The 15425-nt window shown below is 41.1% G+C and overlaps 1 protein-coding gene across 1 annotated transcript; it reads left to right on the forward strand.

The window, feature by feature from the left end:
* The first annotated feature begins 870 nt into the window (after positions 1-870).
* Positions 871-2291, forward strand: LOC136551745 (transcription factor MYB20-like). The gene is made up of 2 exons (XM_066543285.1): positions 871-1110; positions 1239-2291. The coding sequence occupies exons 1-2, from the start codon at positions 978-980 to the stop codon at positions 1973-1975; spliced, it is 870 nt and encodes a 289-aa protein (XP_066399382.1). The 5' UTR covers positions 871-977; the 3' UTR covers positions 1976-2291.
* The last annotated feature ends 13134 nt before the right edge of the window (positions 2292-15425 follow it).

The raw sequence follows: 15425 nt of genomic DNA on the forward strand, positions 1-15425 counted from the left end.
ATAATCACAAACGGATGGGATGCACGTCTGTGAAGATAGTTAAGGGACTGTTTGTGATTAATATGTCACAGACGGTGTGCGGACCCGTCTGTGATGATCTTAAGCATAGACGGGCTAATTACACGTATGCGTGGTATGTGTATCACAGACGGGTTATTACAAATCTGTGGGTGTTCATCAAATATTTCAGCTCTCTCTTTTTTTTGTAGAAAATGGTGACAACCGTTTTAGTACATGAGTCAGCTTATTAGAAATCAAGGTGTTATAAAATCTCACGTTCAATATGCAGAAACTAAAGTAACACACAAGCAACCTTCATGCGTACACTTGTATGGTCTTACCTTGAAGTTGAATGGAAGCATTTCTTATTCCTAAGTATCATGTCGTATACCCTACCATCCATGCAAATCCTAACTACCAAAAGATATTATGCATGGAAATGAACACATTAATTAGAGAAGCTGTAAATAAATGTTCAGATCAGAAGCACCAGTAATTGATCATGGACTAATTCGTACCCCCTGGCCCCTTATATAACGATCAAGACGACTGAAACAAACATATAACCTCGCCCCCATTCAATTCAAATCAAATCCAATAAATAAAAGCGCGAACGAACATATAGCAGAGCAGCCCGTGCAAAGCAAGCGAAAGGGACCCAGGAGCAGCAAAGCAACCAGGCCAAGCGCAACACGACGTACGGTGGGGCCGGCCATCCAGGTGACACGTATTCCGTCCTGGACAAGGAGCACATCCATCTGCTAGCTCTCTACCGACCCCGCCGTCGTCTTCTCAGTTCTCAGCTCCCTCCTCGTCCTTTATAAAGGAAGCTGGCAATGGCGTCTCCACTGCACCGTGAAGTTAGCCAGTTGCTTGCCTAGCTTAGCTAGCTACTACTTCCCACATCAAGCAAAGCTACGACCACGAGCAGCTTGCCTCTTGCTTTTCTCTGAGTTTCCTACACAACCAACTGAGCAATGGGGAGGCAACCATGCTGCGACAAGGTGGGGTTGAAGAAGGGGCCATGGACGGCGGAGGAGGACCAGAAGCTCGTCACCTTCCTCCACAACAACGGCCACTGCTGCTGGCGCGCCGTGCCCAAGCTTGCCGGTGCGTGAGCACCCCGCCTCGCTCCTTCGAATTCGTGTTAGGCTCAGTCTAAAGCTTGCATGCACGCCAAGACGCTACGATGATGAGAACTCACTCGATCGCGTGCTTGTGCTCTTTGAAATGAACAGGACTACTGCGGTGCGGGAAGAGCTGCAGGCTGCGGTGGACCAACTACCTCCGGCCGGACCTCAAGCGCGGGCTGCTGTCGGAGGAGGAGGAGAGGACGGTGATCGACCTGCACGCGCAGCTGGGCAACCGGTGGTCCAAGATCGCGTCGCACCTGCCGGGGAGGACGGACAACGAGATCAAGAACCACTGGAACACGCACATCAAGAAGAAGCTCAAGAAGATGGGCATCGACCCCGTCACACACAAGCCCCTCCATCAGCCCACTTCTCCTCCTCCTCTGACTCAGCCGGAGCAGGACACCGGCGGATCGCCGGAGAAGGAGGAGGAGGAGAAGGCCGTCGTCGTGGCAGCTACGCCAAGCATCGGGCACGAAACGTTCTGCACCGACGAGGTGCTCATGGCGCACCTCCTTGACGACATCGTCTTGCCACCCGCGGCCAGTAACAGCGGCCTCACCACGGCTTCTTCTCCGGACTCTTCGTCCTCCTCCTCGTCCCTGTCGGCCTCGGTTGCAGCGGCGTCGTCGAGCGTTGGCAGCAGCATCGCCGACGGAGAGTGGCCGCCGCAGATGATGGAGTGGCCTGAGTCCATGTGGCTGGACGACGTGGTGACCGGCCCGGCGACGGCGTGGGAGTTCGAGGACCCCTTCGTCACGTACCAGAGGATCGCTCTGTTCGAACAGGATCACCAGGAGACATGGAACAACGACGGCAGGGTCGACGTCGAGCTCTTCTGAGCTGCTAGCTCGTCATTAGTTGTAGCTGAAATTTCATCGCCGGCTACTCGTGTAGGCGTCGATCGAGTTTGCGATCCACAGACAGTATTACCAATCAACATTCACAGTCGTTGAAAATAAGTAAGAGAAAGAAATGGAGTGGTTGCACTTGCACCCTGTTTCTTACATATTTTTCTAAACCTTTAGCCACCAGCCACTTGTAAATTAAGAAACCGTTGGAAAATGTACGTTATCAATCTCGTAGTGCTGTTTTGTTTGTCATGCAAACATTGGAGACCTCGCCTGCACGCATCATGTAAAACAGTAAAAAAATGGATAATGAAATGGGAGAAACCTTTCCGTGGATTGTTGTTGGACATGCAAGACTTCTACGTTGAAAATGGGAAACCAAGCCACTTTGTACTGCATGTCCCTAATTTCTACTACAAAGACGTTTTCATGGTTGTCGTATTACAATTTTAACCCACTGCATGCAGGCATACTGCTGCCCTTATTCAACCCTGATAGCGACTGTCGATTACGTTTCCTCTCTCTTTCTTCAGTGCCGTTCTGTACATGTCACTGCAAATGGTTAGAGCGCCGACATAAATTTAGCACGCTGTAGTTTACCTTGACTTGACGCGCGCAGTGCGGCACTTGAGTCTTGAGGTACAGCTACTAGTAGATGATGGCACCTTAATTTTCAATATGACATGCATGAAAATTCTGAAATGTGTAGCGCATGAAAGGTCGTTCCATTCTGAAAGTCAAATCCCGACTTATTTATATATATATATATATATATATATATATATATATATATATATATATATATATATATATATATATATATATATATATATATATAGAGGGAGAGGCTATTCAGTAGCTAGCTATAGAATAAGTTATTCTGTAGCCACCTCCATTTACCATAATTTTATATACTAATTTACCATAATGTCAATATATATTTACTATAGTTGGGTTACTATAACACATGGGGATATTTACCATAACGTTATAGTAAATCACTTAGTAAGAAGTTACTATAATCTTATAAATTAACATAATAATTATCGTAACTCAAAGTGGCTACAGAATAAATTATTTTATAGCCAGCTGCAGGGTAGCAGTTCTATATATATATATATATATATATATATATATATATATATATATCCATCGCAGATTCCATTTGTACTGTTGTAGCAGTACTAGTATTTTCCATGCTTCACTTCTTCACTGTCGACCTTTCCAAAAGCTACAATCTAGCTAAGATATCCTACGAGAAAGTGGTCTAAGAAAACAAATAGTAGAAATATATCTTTTACCAGGAAAAAGCAGAAGTATATCTTTTACCAGGAAAAATGTATGGAAAAACACCATTTTACTTTGGACTTTGGAGAGAGAGAGACGCGGCTGTGCATGCATGCGTGCTCGCGGTGCTTCTTCTCATATTCTGGACTCTTAGCAGGCCCATTGGATAGCCGCCACGTGTGCTCCGACATTTGTGCTCGTCATGATGCCCCATGCAGAGAAAGAACGGGAGAAATGGAAAACGCAGGCTTTGTCCCACAATCCACTTGACGGCAACCTCAAAAGGGTGGCTGCGTGTCGATCGACTTGGATTTGTGTCCATGGCAAGATCAGAAGGGAGTGAACGCAGCAGATAACACAAACAGCGCAGGATTTTATGATATGACGACCCATGCTATGTTTGGCTTCATTGATGTATAGTGGATACGCCGCTTGTAGCTTTAGTGTTTTGTTCCTATATAAGCGTACAAGTTGTGGAGAACATTACCCTTAGTTATGACATGTGCTTTATGGTTTTATGATTGAAATGGCAAACATACATAATTGTTTGAACTATATAACTTGTGAGTTAAGATGTGAATCACATGTTTTACATAAGTCCTAGGGATACAAGGCGAACAAGTGAAGTGAAGCCTGGTGAAAGACTCACAAAGAAGTGGAAGAAAAACAAAGATGGGGCCACCGGGCACCGGCCGGACTATCATTGCACATCATTACTGGAGCATTGTCATCAGTACAGTGGACAATCCTGTGAAGTGTGAACAGAATGTGGCAGCAGAGTCAAGACCTGGTGATTATAGTTCGATCAGATGATCCCGTGCCAGGATTTAAACCTAGTCAAAATTTTCATATGCAATATGATAAAATCACATAGAAAATTTAGTCACAAGGATAGAAAATACTTTATATGGTTGATATATATACATAACTATAAATTAACTAAAGTGTGATAATATATATAAAAGGTCTAAAACTTACACAAACAGGTCGCACATAAGATAAAGTCTTACATAAATAAAACACTCCAACACTTTTTCAAAGCTTTTGCTTTGCGCTTTCTCATTGCCATGAAAGCGTGAACTATGCCATCCTCGCTTATATTGGAGAATATATCACACTCAATAAAGTTAACTAAACAATCATCCAATAACTTATAACTCATACTATTTTTCACCTTATTCTTCGCTAGGCAGTAAGCACAATATTTGATTTCTTCATGCCTCAGCTTGCTGGGAATGAGAATAATTTCATCCAATTCTAAACTCTATTTCCATTCACACAAACAGAACCCTAACCATTAATAATGAATCACATACTAATTTCACATATACACACACAATCCCTAAGCCCAATTTTATAGTCCAATGTACAAACCCTATTACCTAAGGCTTAACATAATGGGATGTGAGAGAAGGAGAAACACACTCATGGACTCACCAGGTGACTAACTAGGGCGGGGTGGCAGGGGTGCCACATGGCGTCCACGCTATTGTCTCGCCTCGGCTATCTATCGGTTGTCGGGTCGCCCGCACTCTTGGCTCCCGCTGTTGATGGCATCGGCCGAGCCCAGATCACGAGGGTCCGGGCCGAGCCTAGGTGGCGGCTGGGCCATGGGGATGGGAAGGGGAGAGTGGACCAGTTGGGAGTTTGGGCCCCAAGGGGAGGAGAGGGTTTTCCCATTTTTCAGCTTGGGTTTTTGAAGTGAAGAACAACTCCCAACAAAACCAAGCAAGAACCAAAGTGCCACACATGCACGAAAACTATAACAGAGATGAACGAATTAATTTAGCAAGTTCCCATTGAAGGGGATAATGAGGAGTTAATGTTTTTGGTTTTAGTAATAAGATAACATGTGTGAGGGTCATTTGTTGAATTTGAGTGCGGGCTCGAATTCAACTCAAAATTTTATTTCTTCTAAAAACATTTTTACTTTTGAAAATAACCTTGTCGTTGTGTTGACTTGGTCGACATCGTAACAAGGAATTGTTGTTGCAAACAATTTTGAAGTTGTGATTTGAAAGTAGCTTGAGAAGGGAAAAGTTTGCTTGGGTTTAACCTAACAACTACATGCAACACACATTGCAGGAAAATTTTTAGAAAGTTCGTATTTCGTATTACACAAGAACCCGGGTTGTTACGTGATGGGGACGTGTTTCCTAATCTTCCGTTAGGTTCAAGATAACTATTGATTTGATAAAGATTGACACACCGATTCGTCTTCAGATCACAAAGATCCAAACCCTGCAACCTTAGCACCACGTCTCATCTAGTTATCAACCGTGTCACAATCCAGTTGACCTCACCAAGAAGGCTAATCCCTATTGTGAATCGAAGAACACAATCAAGAACAAGATAAAACGCAACTCAAGTATAGTGAAAGTTGCGGATGTATGATTAAGCACTCGAATGTGTGGTTTCACAAACCGATAACGGCGACTAGTCAAAGGCAGATTGATCTAAAGCAAAACCCAAACCCTAACGTAGATGGCGGCTACTAATTATTAAGCCTAAGGGGCATCCAAGGACCCCTATTGTCACTCCCCAAATTTTCTGATTTTGGGCTGTGCATAGAAAACACTAAATAAAATAAATAATTTCAATGTTGATATAAAATTTCCCAAGTTTAGTTTAAGGTAGTGCAAATTTAGTTATACAAAAAATGAATTTTCAATATTTTCCAAATTAATTTGATGGGTTTTGCTTGATGTGATGTTTGCTTGTTGTGTGACTTGGTGTAATGAGTGAGTAAAATTTTTAAAACGCGTTTAGTAAGTCGTTTATCTGTCTCCGGCTCGTCTCTATTTTTTTCTATAATCAAATTCCTGTTTTCTCGATCCTAATCTTTTCGTTCAGAATTTTCCAAGATCATCTTCATCTGCTCTAAATCATTCCTTTGAGTTTCTTATTCATTAACCTATCTCTCAAAACTTCCTAGGAATTTTTCTGGCTTTTTCTGGAACCTTTTCCTATTTTTTTTAGCATAATCTAATTCTTAGATGCTCCAAAATATCTTTTCATAAGCTCTAAATACTTTATTTAGGTTCCTCATGTTGTAAAATGTCTCTGAGAATTTTCCCTGAATTTTTGGAGCTTTTGGAGTATTTTTCGTGGCTTAAATATGAATTCTGGACTTTTCTAGAATTATTTTAATCCCAAAATTGATTAATTCCGAAAATAATAAAATATCTCGTTTTCCCACCAACCCTCAAAGCCCATGTGCAATAATCCTAATAAATTTCAAAGGCCCATGCATTTATTTACTAATTGGTTTTAATGATTATTTAGGCCCATTAGTAAAGATGGAGGGTGCAACATCAATTAGTAACATATTTCTAGTTGATGTAGATATGAGGAGTTTTCCTCCCTATATATTTGTACCAGCTTCTTGGCCAAAGCACACCAGAACTACCGTAACGGGAGCCCCGAGTTTGGCAATTCCTAAGGTAGTAAATTAGATTTTTCTCTCCTTTCTCTTCTACGTTGTTTCCAACGTCTCGCCTGTGCCACCATCGGTCAGCCTCACCCTGCCCCCTGCAACCAAGCTCCCTCCCTCTTGTTCTTGTTGAAAGGTCACGTGAGATGGATGGAGGAAGAAGACGAAGTAATTACAAAATTGCCACGGGTTCATAATATCTTCGTCATTTCTTCGTTTTAATTTTGTTTTGTTTCGTTTAAGTTGCGTTAGATTCGTTTTGACGTGATCTATAAGTTACTAGCGACGTTTACCGTATCACATGTTTTTCAATATATTGTTAAATACTAAATTGATTAATACACATGCAACTAGTTTCTAATTAAAAAGCAATGTAGGTGTTAAACTTCTATATTTCGTACATAAAAGTTAATATGATTAATTGTAAACTTAACTATGTTTTAATTATACTTAGTTTAAACTCATTTAGTGTTTTCACATGCAGTTTTCTTTTTGTAAATTTAAAGTTTAATTGGATTAAATGATACATGCATGTTTATGAATCAAATATGATTAGTCTAACCTGGCTTTTAGAATTAAAATATATTTTATCTAATCTAAATTAATATGCTTCACATGGTTTTGTTCAATTAAAATAAATCAAGCATGTAGACTTTTCTTTTTGTTGGTAATATAAAACTCCCGGTAGTCTTTTCTTTTAACCATAGCTCTGTTCTAGTTGTTACTTGTGACGTTATGTCTATGTCGACCAATGCTACATGTTAGCAGTGACGTTTAACATGTCTCATATCTTGAAATTTTATAAGTTAAATGTTAATTTGTTTAATGGTTATGCAACTTGGTTTATAATTAAAAGCTAGTTAGGTGAATACATCGGTCTTTCATAAATCACTATCAATATGATTAATATCGACATTAATACCTTTTTAATTTATAACATGCTTAGTTCAACTTCAAAATATGATGCTTTTGTTTAATTTTTGTCACATGTCCTTTAATCTTTTCAGTTAAATGTTTAAATGACTTAAATGATATGAGATATTTTTATAAATAAAATATAATTAGCTTTAACTCGACTTTTGAAATTGAATATGTTCTAAGTAACCTGAGTTGATACTACTCACACAATTTTTTTAATTAACATGAATCAAGCTTGTAGATGTTTCTTTTATAATATATAAAACTATTTCGTAGACATTTCTTTTTTATGATAGTTCTGTTACGTTTCTTGCGTTCTCTCGACCATAGTAACGAGCTCTCTTTAGTATGTTGTTTTGTCTTGTGTGGTGTACTGCTCTTAGTTGTCTCTATTTGTTTGCTTGTATATTGGTATGCTTGGTTGCTACGATCTACGAGTAGAAGAAGAGTTGTCCGTAAGCGCTGGACACCGAAAGCTACAAAAGAGAGGACTAAAGAATTTATATGAGTAGTTCCCTTAAGTGGAAAGCAAGTGTAAAAGGCAATTATAGCATGTGATCATCCTTGTTTCCTCTCAACTTTAATATATTTAATTCATATTGCATGTGTCATCTTGATAGGGATTCCCTAGAATTGAACTTATACCTTGTCTCCTATGGGATATGCATTGGGTAGCTTTGCTAATGCTCAACTAAACCATGATCTTATAACATGACTAACAGTATATGCAATAAACATTAAAACATGACTTTTTAGCAACTTGGAAACAGGGGGCTGGAGTGTTTAGCTACTTTCTAAATGCTTCCAATTCATCTCCCTAAGGACTTATCTATAAGCGAACATCCAAGACTTACAGTACAGCTGTGAGGGCTACATGGCTCTAGCTTTAGCTCAGTATGAGGACCTTTTCTAGCTTATTAGAGGTTACCTTTATGGTGTAAGAATGGCTTGATGAATCGGGTATAGGATAGCCTCTACTCTTATGTGTATAGTTGTGATGGAATTGTGCCATTCGACAGGGGGGTTCCTATATCTGTTTGCTGAGTGAATTTAGTGACCCTAACTTGTTAGACTAACCTTTGAAAGGCTTCATAGTGAACCTTGCCTGCTCACCTTGAAAGTGTTTTGGGAGTAATGAACTCGGACATATAGTTATCATGACTCACAGTGAAAGTGTAAAACCGCTGTAGAGTGTAAAACTGGTATATCAGTCGTGTTCATGGTCACGAGCGGCCTTAGACCCTTATGGAATAGATTATCACTATTAATTATCCATTTATGCTATTCATTAATCATGTTTACACTGATCATGTGTTTACTATAGGATTATGACAACTTGTTGCTACTCTTATGCTAAAATTGTGACAACTAAAAGCTAAATGCTGTTAAACCTATGTTAAATTTTTTGAGCCTTATGAACCCTATGTTATATTTGTTGAGTACGACATGTGCTCACCCTTGCTATTTCCCCAAACCCCCAGACTTTAGAAAAGTTGCTCCAAAGATTGATGGAGTTACGGATGAGTTCCTAGAAGACTGATAGAAGTGCTAGGCATATGATACCCCCAATTAGTCATTCCTATGAAAGATGGAGTCTGAAGATTAGCTACCGTTCCGTGATACTCTGATGTAAGTATTAAATATGAGTATATTTTCATTATATAATAAAGCATTGTCTCTTGATACTATTATAATTTGTTGGCTTATATGTGTGACTGATCTCTGGGCGCACATAATATTATGCATCCCATTTTATCTTTAAAATTGGGTGTGACGCCTATTTGCATCCCTAAGAAGTCCCGACACGTTACAAGGCCCAAACGGCCCAAAAGATGGCGACGCAGCGCCCTGACAGATTCTAGACGTCAACTTGTTTTGACGATTCCCGTAGAATCTGGCGTAATTTTGACATGGAACCACTTCCATTGATTCGCTTATCAAATTATCTTTGCATCTATATGTGGATCATCAATAACAGAGTCCATTTGTGACCTGTGCGTCTGTTTGACTATAGACTACTCATGGAGCCCGAGATGGACATGAACTTGATATGGATTGGGCCTCTAACTTGACTTGGATGCCCTTGCTTGCCTTCTAAGGAGGTGGCCAAGGAGGAGGACATCCTTGGACATCTCTGAGATGTTCTCCATCTCCTTGGGACATGCTCCAACTTAGGCCAGGGTCCCAAGGGTGAATAACAAGCCCATGATGACGACGTAGCTCCCGATAGAAATAGAGACAACATATTTTGATGATTTGAAGGCCTTGCCGATGTGATATTGATGTGGGACCAGATCTACTTATCAAACAAGCTTTCCATCAAGTGCTCATTGACCTCAATCTCACTCCAGATGAATGAGTTATGGCCTTCCCAACAAAGCACTGTTGGGCTACCGATGAAGCGAATATTAGACTTTGATGAGCTTGCACTCCATACTCTATCATCATCACCATTGTTCCTAAGCACATTTGAAATACCAATATTAGGTAGTAGCAAATTCATAGTTTTATCATTACACAAACATAGGAACAAGGTCACCTTATAATCAAAGGTCGTATCTGAAGGTGTCATATCATCATCATTGCAGACTAGGAATGGTGAAGGATGGATGTGTAGGCTTGGACCCCGAGGGACCGAGGGCTGGAGGATGGACGGTGGATGGCAAACACTTGCCGATGTTGAAAGCCCTATGTTTGATTTTGTTAATTGAGACAACTAAGTGGACTAACACTACTACACCCGGACCTTTCATAGCCACATCATAACCCCCATCGCAGTCCAATTTTGGCCTCGGCATTAAGCTGTCAGCAGTGATGATTATAGCCCTCACCATCGCTATCTGAGACCATTTGTGGTGTACACTAATACCGTCACATTGGCTTATGATCCATCTGTGTTAAGGTCCTTACTTAGGTCGCATTAGGAGCACAACACACGTGTGTGGGTATGCACTAACATCGTCGCATGGCTTATAATCCGTCCGTGATCAAATTCTTCTTCCGTCGCATTGGAGTATGACCCGCCTGTGTCGAGGCAAACATCACCATCGCTTCAGTGTATGAACCGTCTGGTCATAGGGCATGGTCACTATAGTGTTGCAGTATGATCCATCCGTGATGATCCTATAGTTGGTGTTAGGTTACTAAACGATTCGGCGATGATACACTATTGACCCCTACTGCATCAAACGAAATAGCGACGGTGATGGCATCCTATTTTCACAATGTATTTACTAATTTAGCTAGGCCTTAATAACTTACTGAACATGCACCATACAGAGTTAATCATTACACATCATTCATCATGTCCGCAATGAAGAGTACTTGTTATAATAATAATGCTCGACACTAACATAACAACTGTGTCAACTGATGAATTAACACAAGCGGTACATAGATAGCATAATAAAGGTTCTGCCCCCTACAGACTTACATAACTAAAATGAGGTAGATGTGCTCCGCTCCTTCAGATTGGCACTCCTTGATCAGCTTGGCAGCCAATGCAGCATGGAGCCCCTCTTCTTCCTCCCATAGCCATTATTGCAGGAAAATCGTTCAAAAGCACTAACACTCCAAAACCTGCACAATGCAAAGTTTTACTACTCTGAACAAACTTGGACTATATATATAGACTCAAAACAACTCCCTACCTGAACAAAGACATGTCCTAACAACAAAATATAGCATATGCACCTTCACTGCTTTGCTAATGACTCCATGAACAAGGGAACATAAAGGCAGATAGTGAGGTCCATTCAAATAAATACTATAGGTACTTCTAGGATAGCGAATGACCCAGGCAGGGAGGACATGAACTTTTCTATGGCTCATGTAATATGCCATCAGTGTTCTATCCTCCCCAACAAGGAAAATAAAATTCCATTCTAGGTGAACTTCAATCACTCTATAGTTCGCATTGGCAGCTATTGGTAAATATTAAAGCACACAGAATAATCCGCAAGCGCATGGATATTATACCGATGTAGCACTTCACCGGGAGTATCCTAGTTTTATATCAATCTTAAGAAAACGTGTGTGAGAATAACTAAATCTAACTTAACCCAACTTCTCAATCAAGGCTAGATAACAGGAGTATAAAGGAGATCACTAAGGTATTCTAGTTCTAACTTCGGTAAACTTTGTCTTCTATTGTTCAATTATGGGGATATTACTAAAGAAAACATAGGCAGAGTATGTTCCCTATCAGGGACGTAGCCAGCGGTGGGGCTAGGGGGGCTTCAGCCCCCCTACCCATCCTGAGCACGTGGAGTTTTTCTAAGTCCTGTCTTAAAATTTTCTATATACATGTATTAGGTAGGAGGGGCTAAGGTTAAGAGAAGATAAAAAAATCTTTATTCTTCTGTTCAGCCCCTCCTAAATTTTTTTCTGGCTTCGTCATTGTTCCCTATAGTAACAAGGTCCTGCTAGGCCTACCAACAGGAGGTGGACTATAAAGGATTCAACAAGGCAATAAGAGTCACCCTCATAAGCTACCACCGATCCAGAAAGTAGGGTACATCCACGAGTAACCGAGTTTAAGCACCACACTTACACTATGAATACTACTTTAACCTAGGAGCTACAAGGATTAAAGTACTCAAAAGAGAGTCGTAAACCTAAAGAACAATATGATCAAGATGCTTACTTGAATTAGAAGTCGATTACCAGAGAATCTTAGAAGCAAGCTCAAGAAGAACTTGATTCCGCTAGGGTACAAGCTATAGAGAGAGCACCAATAGGCCGACACTTCCTCTAAACTCTTCCCTCACACTCTACCTCTTGATTGCTTCTCTAATCCTAGTAGAAATATGGATTAGGGTTTCTAGCCTTTAGGCTCTCAGGATCAAATGCATGGATGCCCTAGAGAGGGAGGTACAAGTAGGTATATATAGGGGCCTTTAAGCATCCTAGACCCTCGGATCAAACCGACTTAAAAGAACGGCGTAGATGTGATCCTAGAGGCGGTGGAGAACCGACGTAGTGAGGTGAAAGGTCCTAATGGCTAGAGGGAGGTGAATAGCTGATAAAAATTTCTACAACAACACTAAGCAAAGTGGTTAGACAAAAAGAGGTGAAGCAATACTTGCACTAGCCTACTAAAAAAAGAAAGACACCTACCATAATTCTAGTTACTATAGTCTCTAAGCACACAATGCTAGGTCACTACTGCTAAGTTAGTGAGCTCTCAAAGACTAACTAAAGAGCCTCACTAACCACTAGACCCAACACAAGCTAGGTCTCAAAACTAATTACACTAAAGAGCTTAGCAACACTAGGAAAGTAAATGCACAGGTGAGGTAGTAAGGTTATACCGACATGGCAAGTGATGATCAATCAATCTTAAGAAAACCAATGAAATCCTTGAGACAAGATGACACAATGATTTATTCTCGAGGTTCACTTTCTTGTTGGTAAGCTACGTCCTCATTGTAGTGATTCACCCACTTAGAGGTTCATACACTAATAGGCATCACATGCCTAACTCGCAATCGAGTGCCGCACAACCAACACAAGATTGGGATCCACAAGCGATGAGCAATCCACTAGAGTACCTTTTGGCTCTCCTCTGGGGAAAGGTCAAGAACCCCTCACAATCACCACAATTGGAGTAAGAGACAATCACCTTCCTCAGCTCGATGATCCTCACTGCACCAAGCCGTCTAGGTGGTGGCAACCACCAAGAGAAACAAGCAAAATCCGTAGCGAAACACAATCACCAAGTGTCTCTAGATGCAATCACTCAAGCAATGCACTTGGATTCACTCTCAATCTCACAAACATGATGAATGAATGATGGAAATGAGTGGGAGGGCTTTGGCTAAGCTCACAAGGTTTCTATGTCAATGAAAATGGCTAAGTGCGTGAGCTAGAGCCGGCCATGAGGCTTAAATATGAGCCCCACAAAATAGAGCCATTGGACTCAAGGGGCTGGCCACTGCGTGATGACCGAACATGCTAGTCGGGGTGACTGAACACACCCACGCTAATGTCTGGTCCACCGAATGCAGCCACACAGCCCCACCATCAAACACCAGCCACCAATCTCCAACGGTCACCTCGCCCGCATGAACAGTCAAGTGGCGATAAGACTTAGCGAGCAACATCAAACACGCCCGCCCTATGTCTGCTCGCACACGCCTCCACTCGGCCACCACCAAGACCAGATGCACCGCTGCCTGACCTGACGCTGTGCCTCCACCACATCAGATCAACTCTAGTAAGCACCCCGAGAGGGTTTTGGATGATCGGACACGTTAGGTCAATCATGACCCAATGTGCCACAGAGTCTAGTCCCTCTCTACCTCAGCTGCCAACTTGTGCGCTGCCATGTCAGCACTGACTGGATGTGGGAATAGTGTTCCCCTTGCGTTCGGTCCTCCTTTTCTACCAGCGTCTGGTCAGAGACTGAGAATGCACCTCCTTTGCGCAACACTGACTGGACTCAGGGCTGAGTCTAGTCCTAGGTCCGGTCCCTATGCAACTCCTCCTTCTCTTCTCCAAACTTCACCACCCTTGCTAAATGTGCTAACCATCAAGTGTATCACATTGTGCATGTGTGTTAGCATATTTTTCACAAACATTTTCAAGGGTGTTAGCACTCTCTAGAATCTAAATTCATATGCAATGAGTTAGAACATCTAGTGGCACTTTGATAACCACATTTCAATACGAGTTTCACCCCTCTTAATAGTACGACTATCTATCCTAAATGTGATCACACCCACTTGTTGTCTTGATCACCAAAACAAAATGGCCCTATCAAATTCACCTTTGCCTTGAGCCTATTTTATTTTTCTCTTTCTTCTTTTCCAAGCCTGAGCACTTGATCATCTCCATGGACTCCACCATCACCATGATCTTCTCCATTTGCTCCATCACTTGGAATGTGCTACCTATCTCATAATCACTAGAGTAATAGGTTAGCACTTAGGGTTTCATCAATTCACCAAAACCAAACTAGAGCTTTCAATCTCCCCTTTTTAGTAATTGATGACAACACTTTCATAAAGATATGAATTGAAATTCAATTGAATCCATGTTGCTTGCCCAAGCATATTTACCATGTGTAAAAGGATTTAGACAAGTTTCATGAGCCCCCAATTGGTAGCATTAGCTCCCCTATATATGTGCTAAGAGTTTGTATTGAAGCTTGCACATATGCATAGATTTAAGTTGTGAGAGAGTAATGTCTACCAAATGATGATAAGGTATAAGAGATGGACCTTTGAAACATGATGCCAATCAGAGTGCACCAAATATATCATCCTTAGCACCATTGCTAGTTAGATACCACTTGGAATTGCTTGCAAAACACAAACACTAGATACCTCGTGAGATCAACATTATAAACAAGGCTCTAGCACCACTTGTGAAAGCAAAGCAAGTAAGCAAGGTATATCTAACTATCACCTATGCATGCTAGTTTTTCATCATTCAAACCTACAACTAGCATACACCACACAAGCATGGAATTTTAATTTAAAACTTGTGCCATGCAAGCAAACATATGAAATGCACATTCAAATGCATCAATCAAGTTTATGAGCTTGCTCCCCCCTACTTGTGTGCTCAAATTTTAATTGATCCCCTTACTTTCATATTTCTCCCCCTTTGTCATCTATTCACTATCTTTGTGCATTACTTCTCCCCCTTTGTCATCAATGACCACAAAGGTTCAATTTTAGGTAGGTTAAGATTATCAATGTCATTCAATGGGGTGATGATTGTTTTTTCAAATTTGGTTCAGTCCAGACCACTTGCCAAAGGTATTTAACTCGGTTTGATCAAAGGACAATTTTCTTC

This window comes from Miscanthus floridulus, chromosome 4, assembly GCF_019320115.1.
Source record: "Miscanthus floridulus cultivar M001 chromosome 4, ASM1932011v1, whole genome shotgun sequence".
NCBI lineage: Eukaryota > Viridiplantae > Streptophyta > Magnoliopsida > Poales > Poaceae > Miscanthus > Miscanthus floridulus.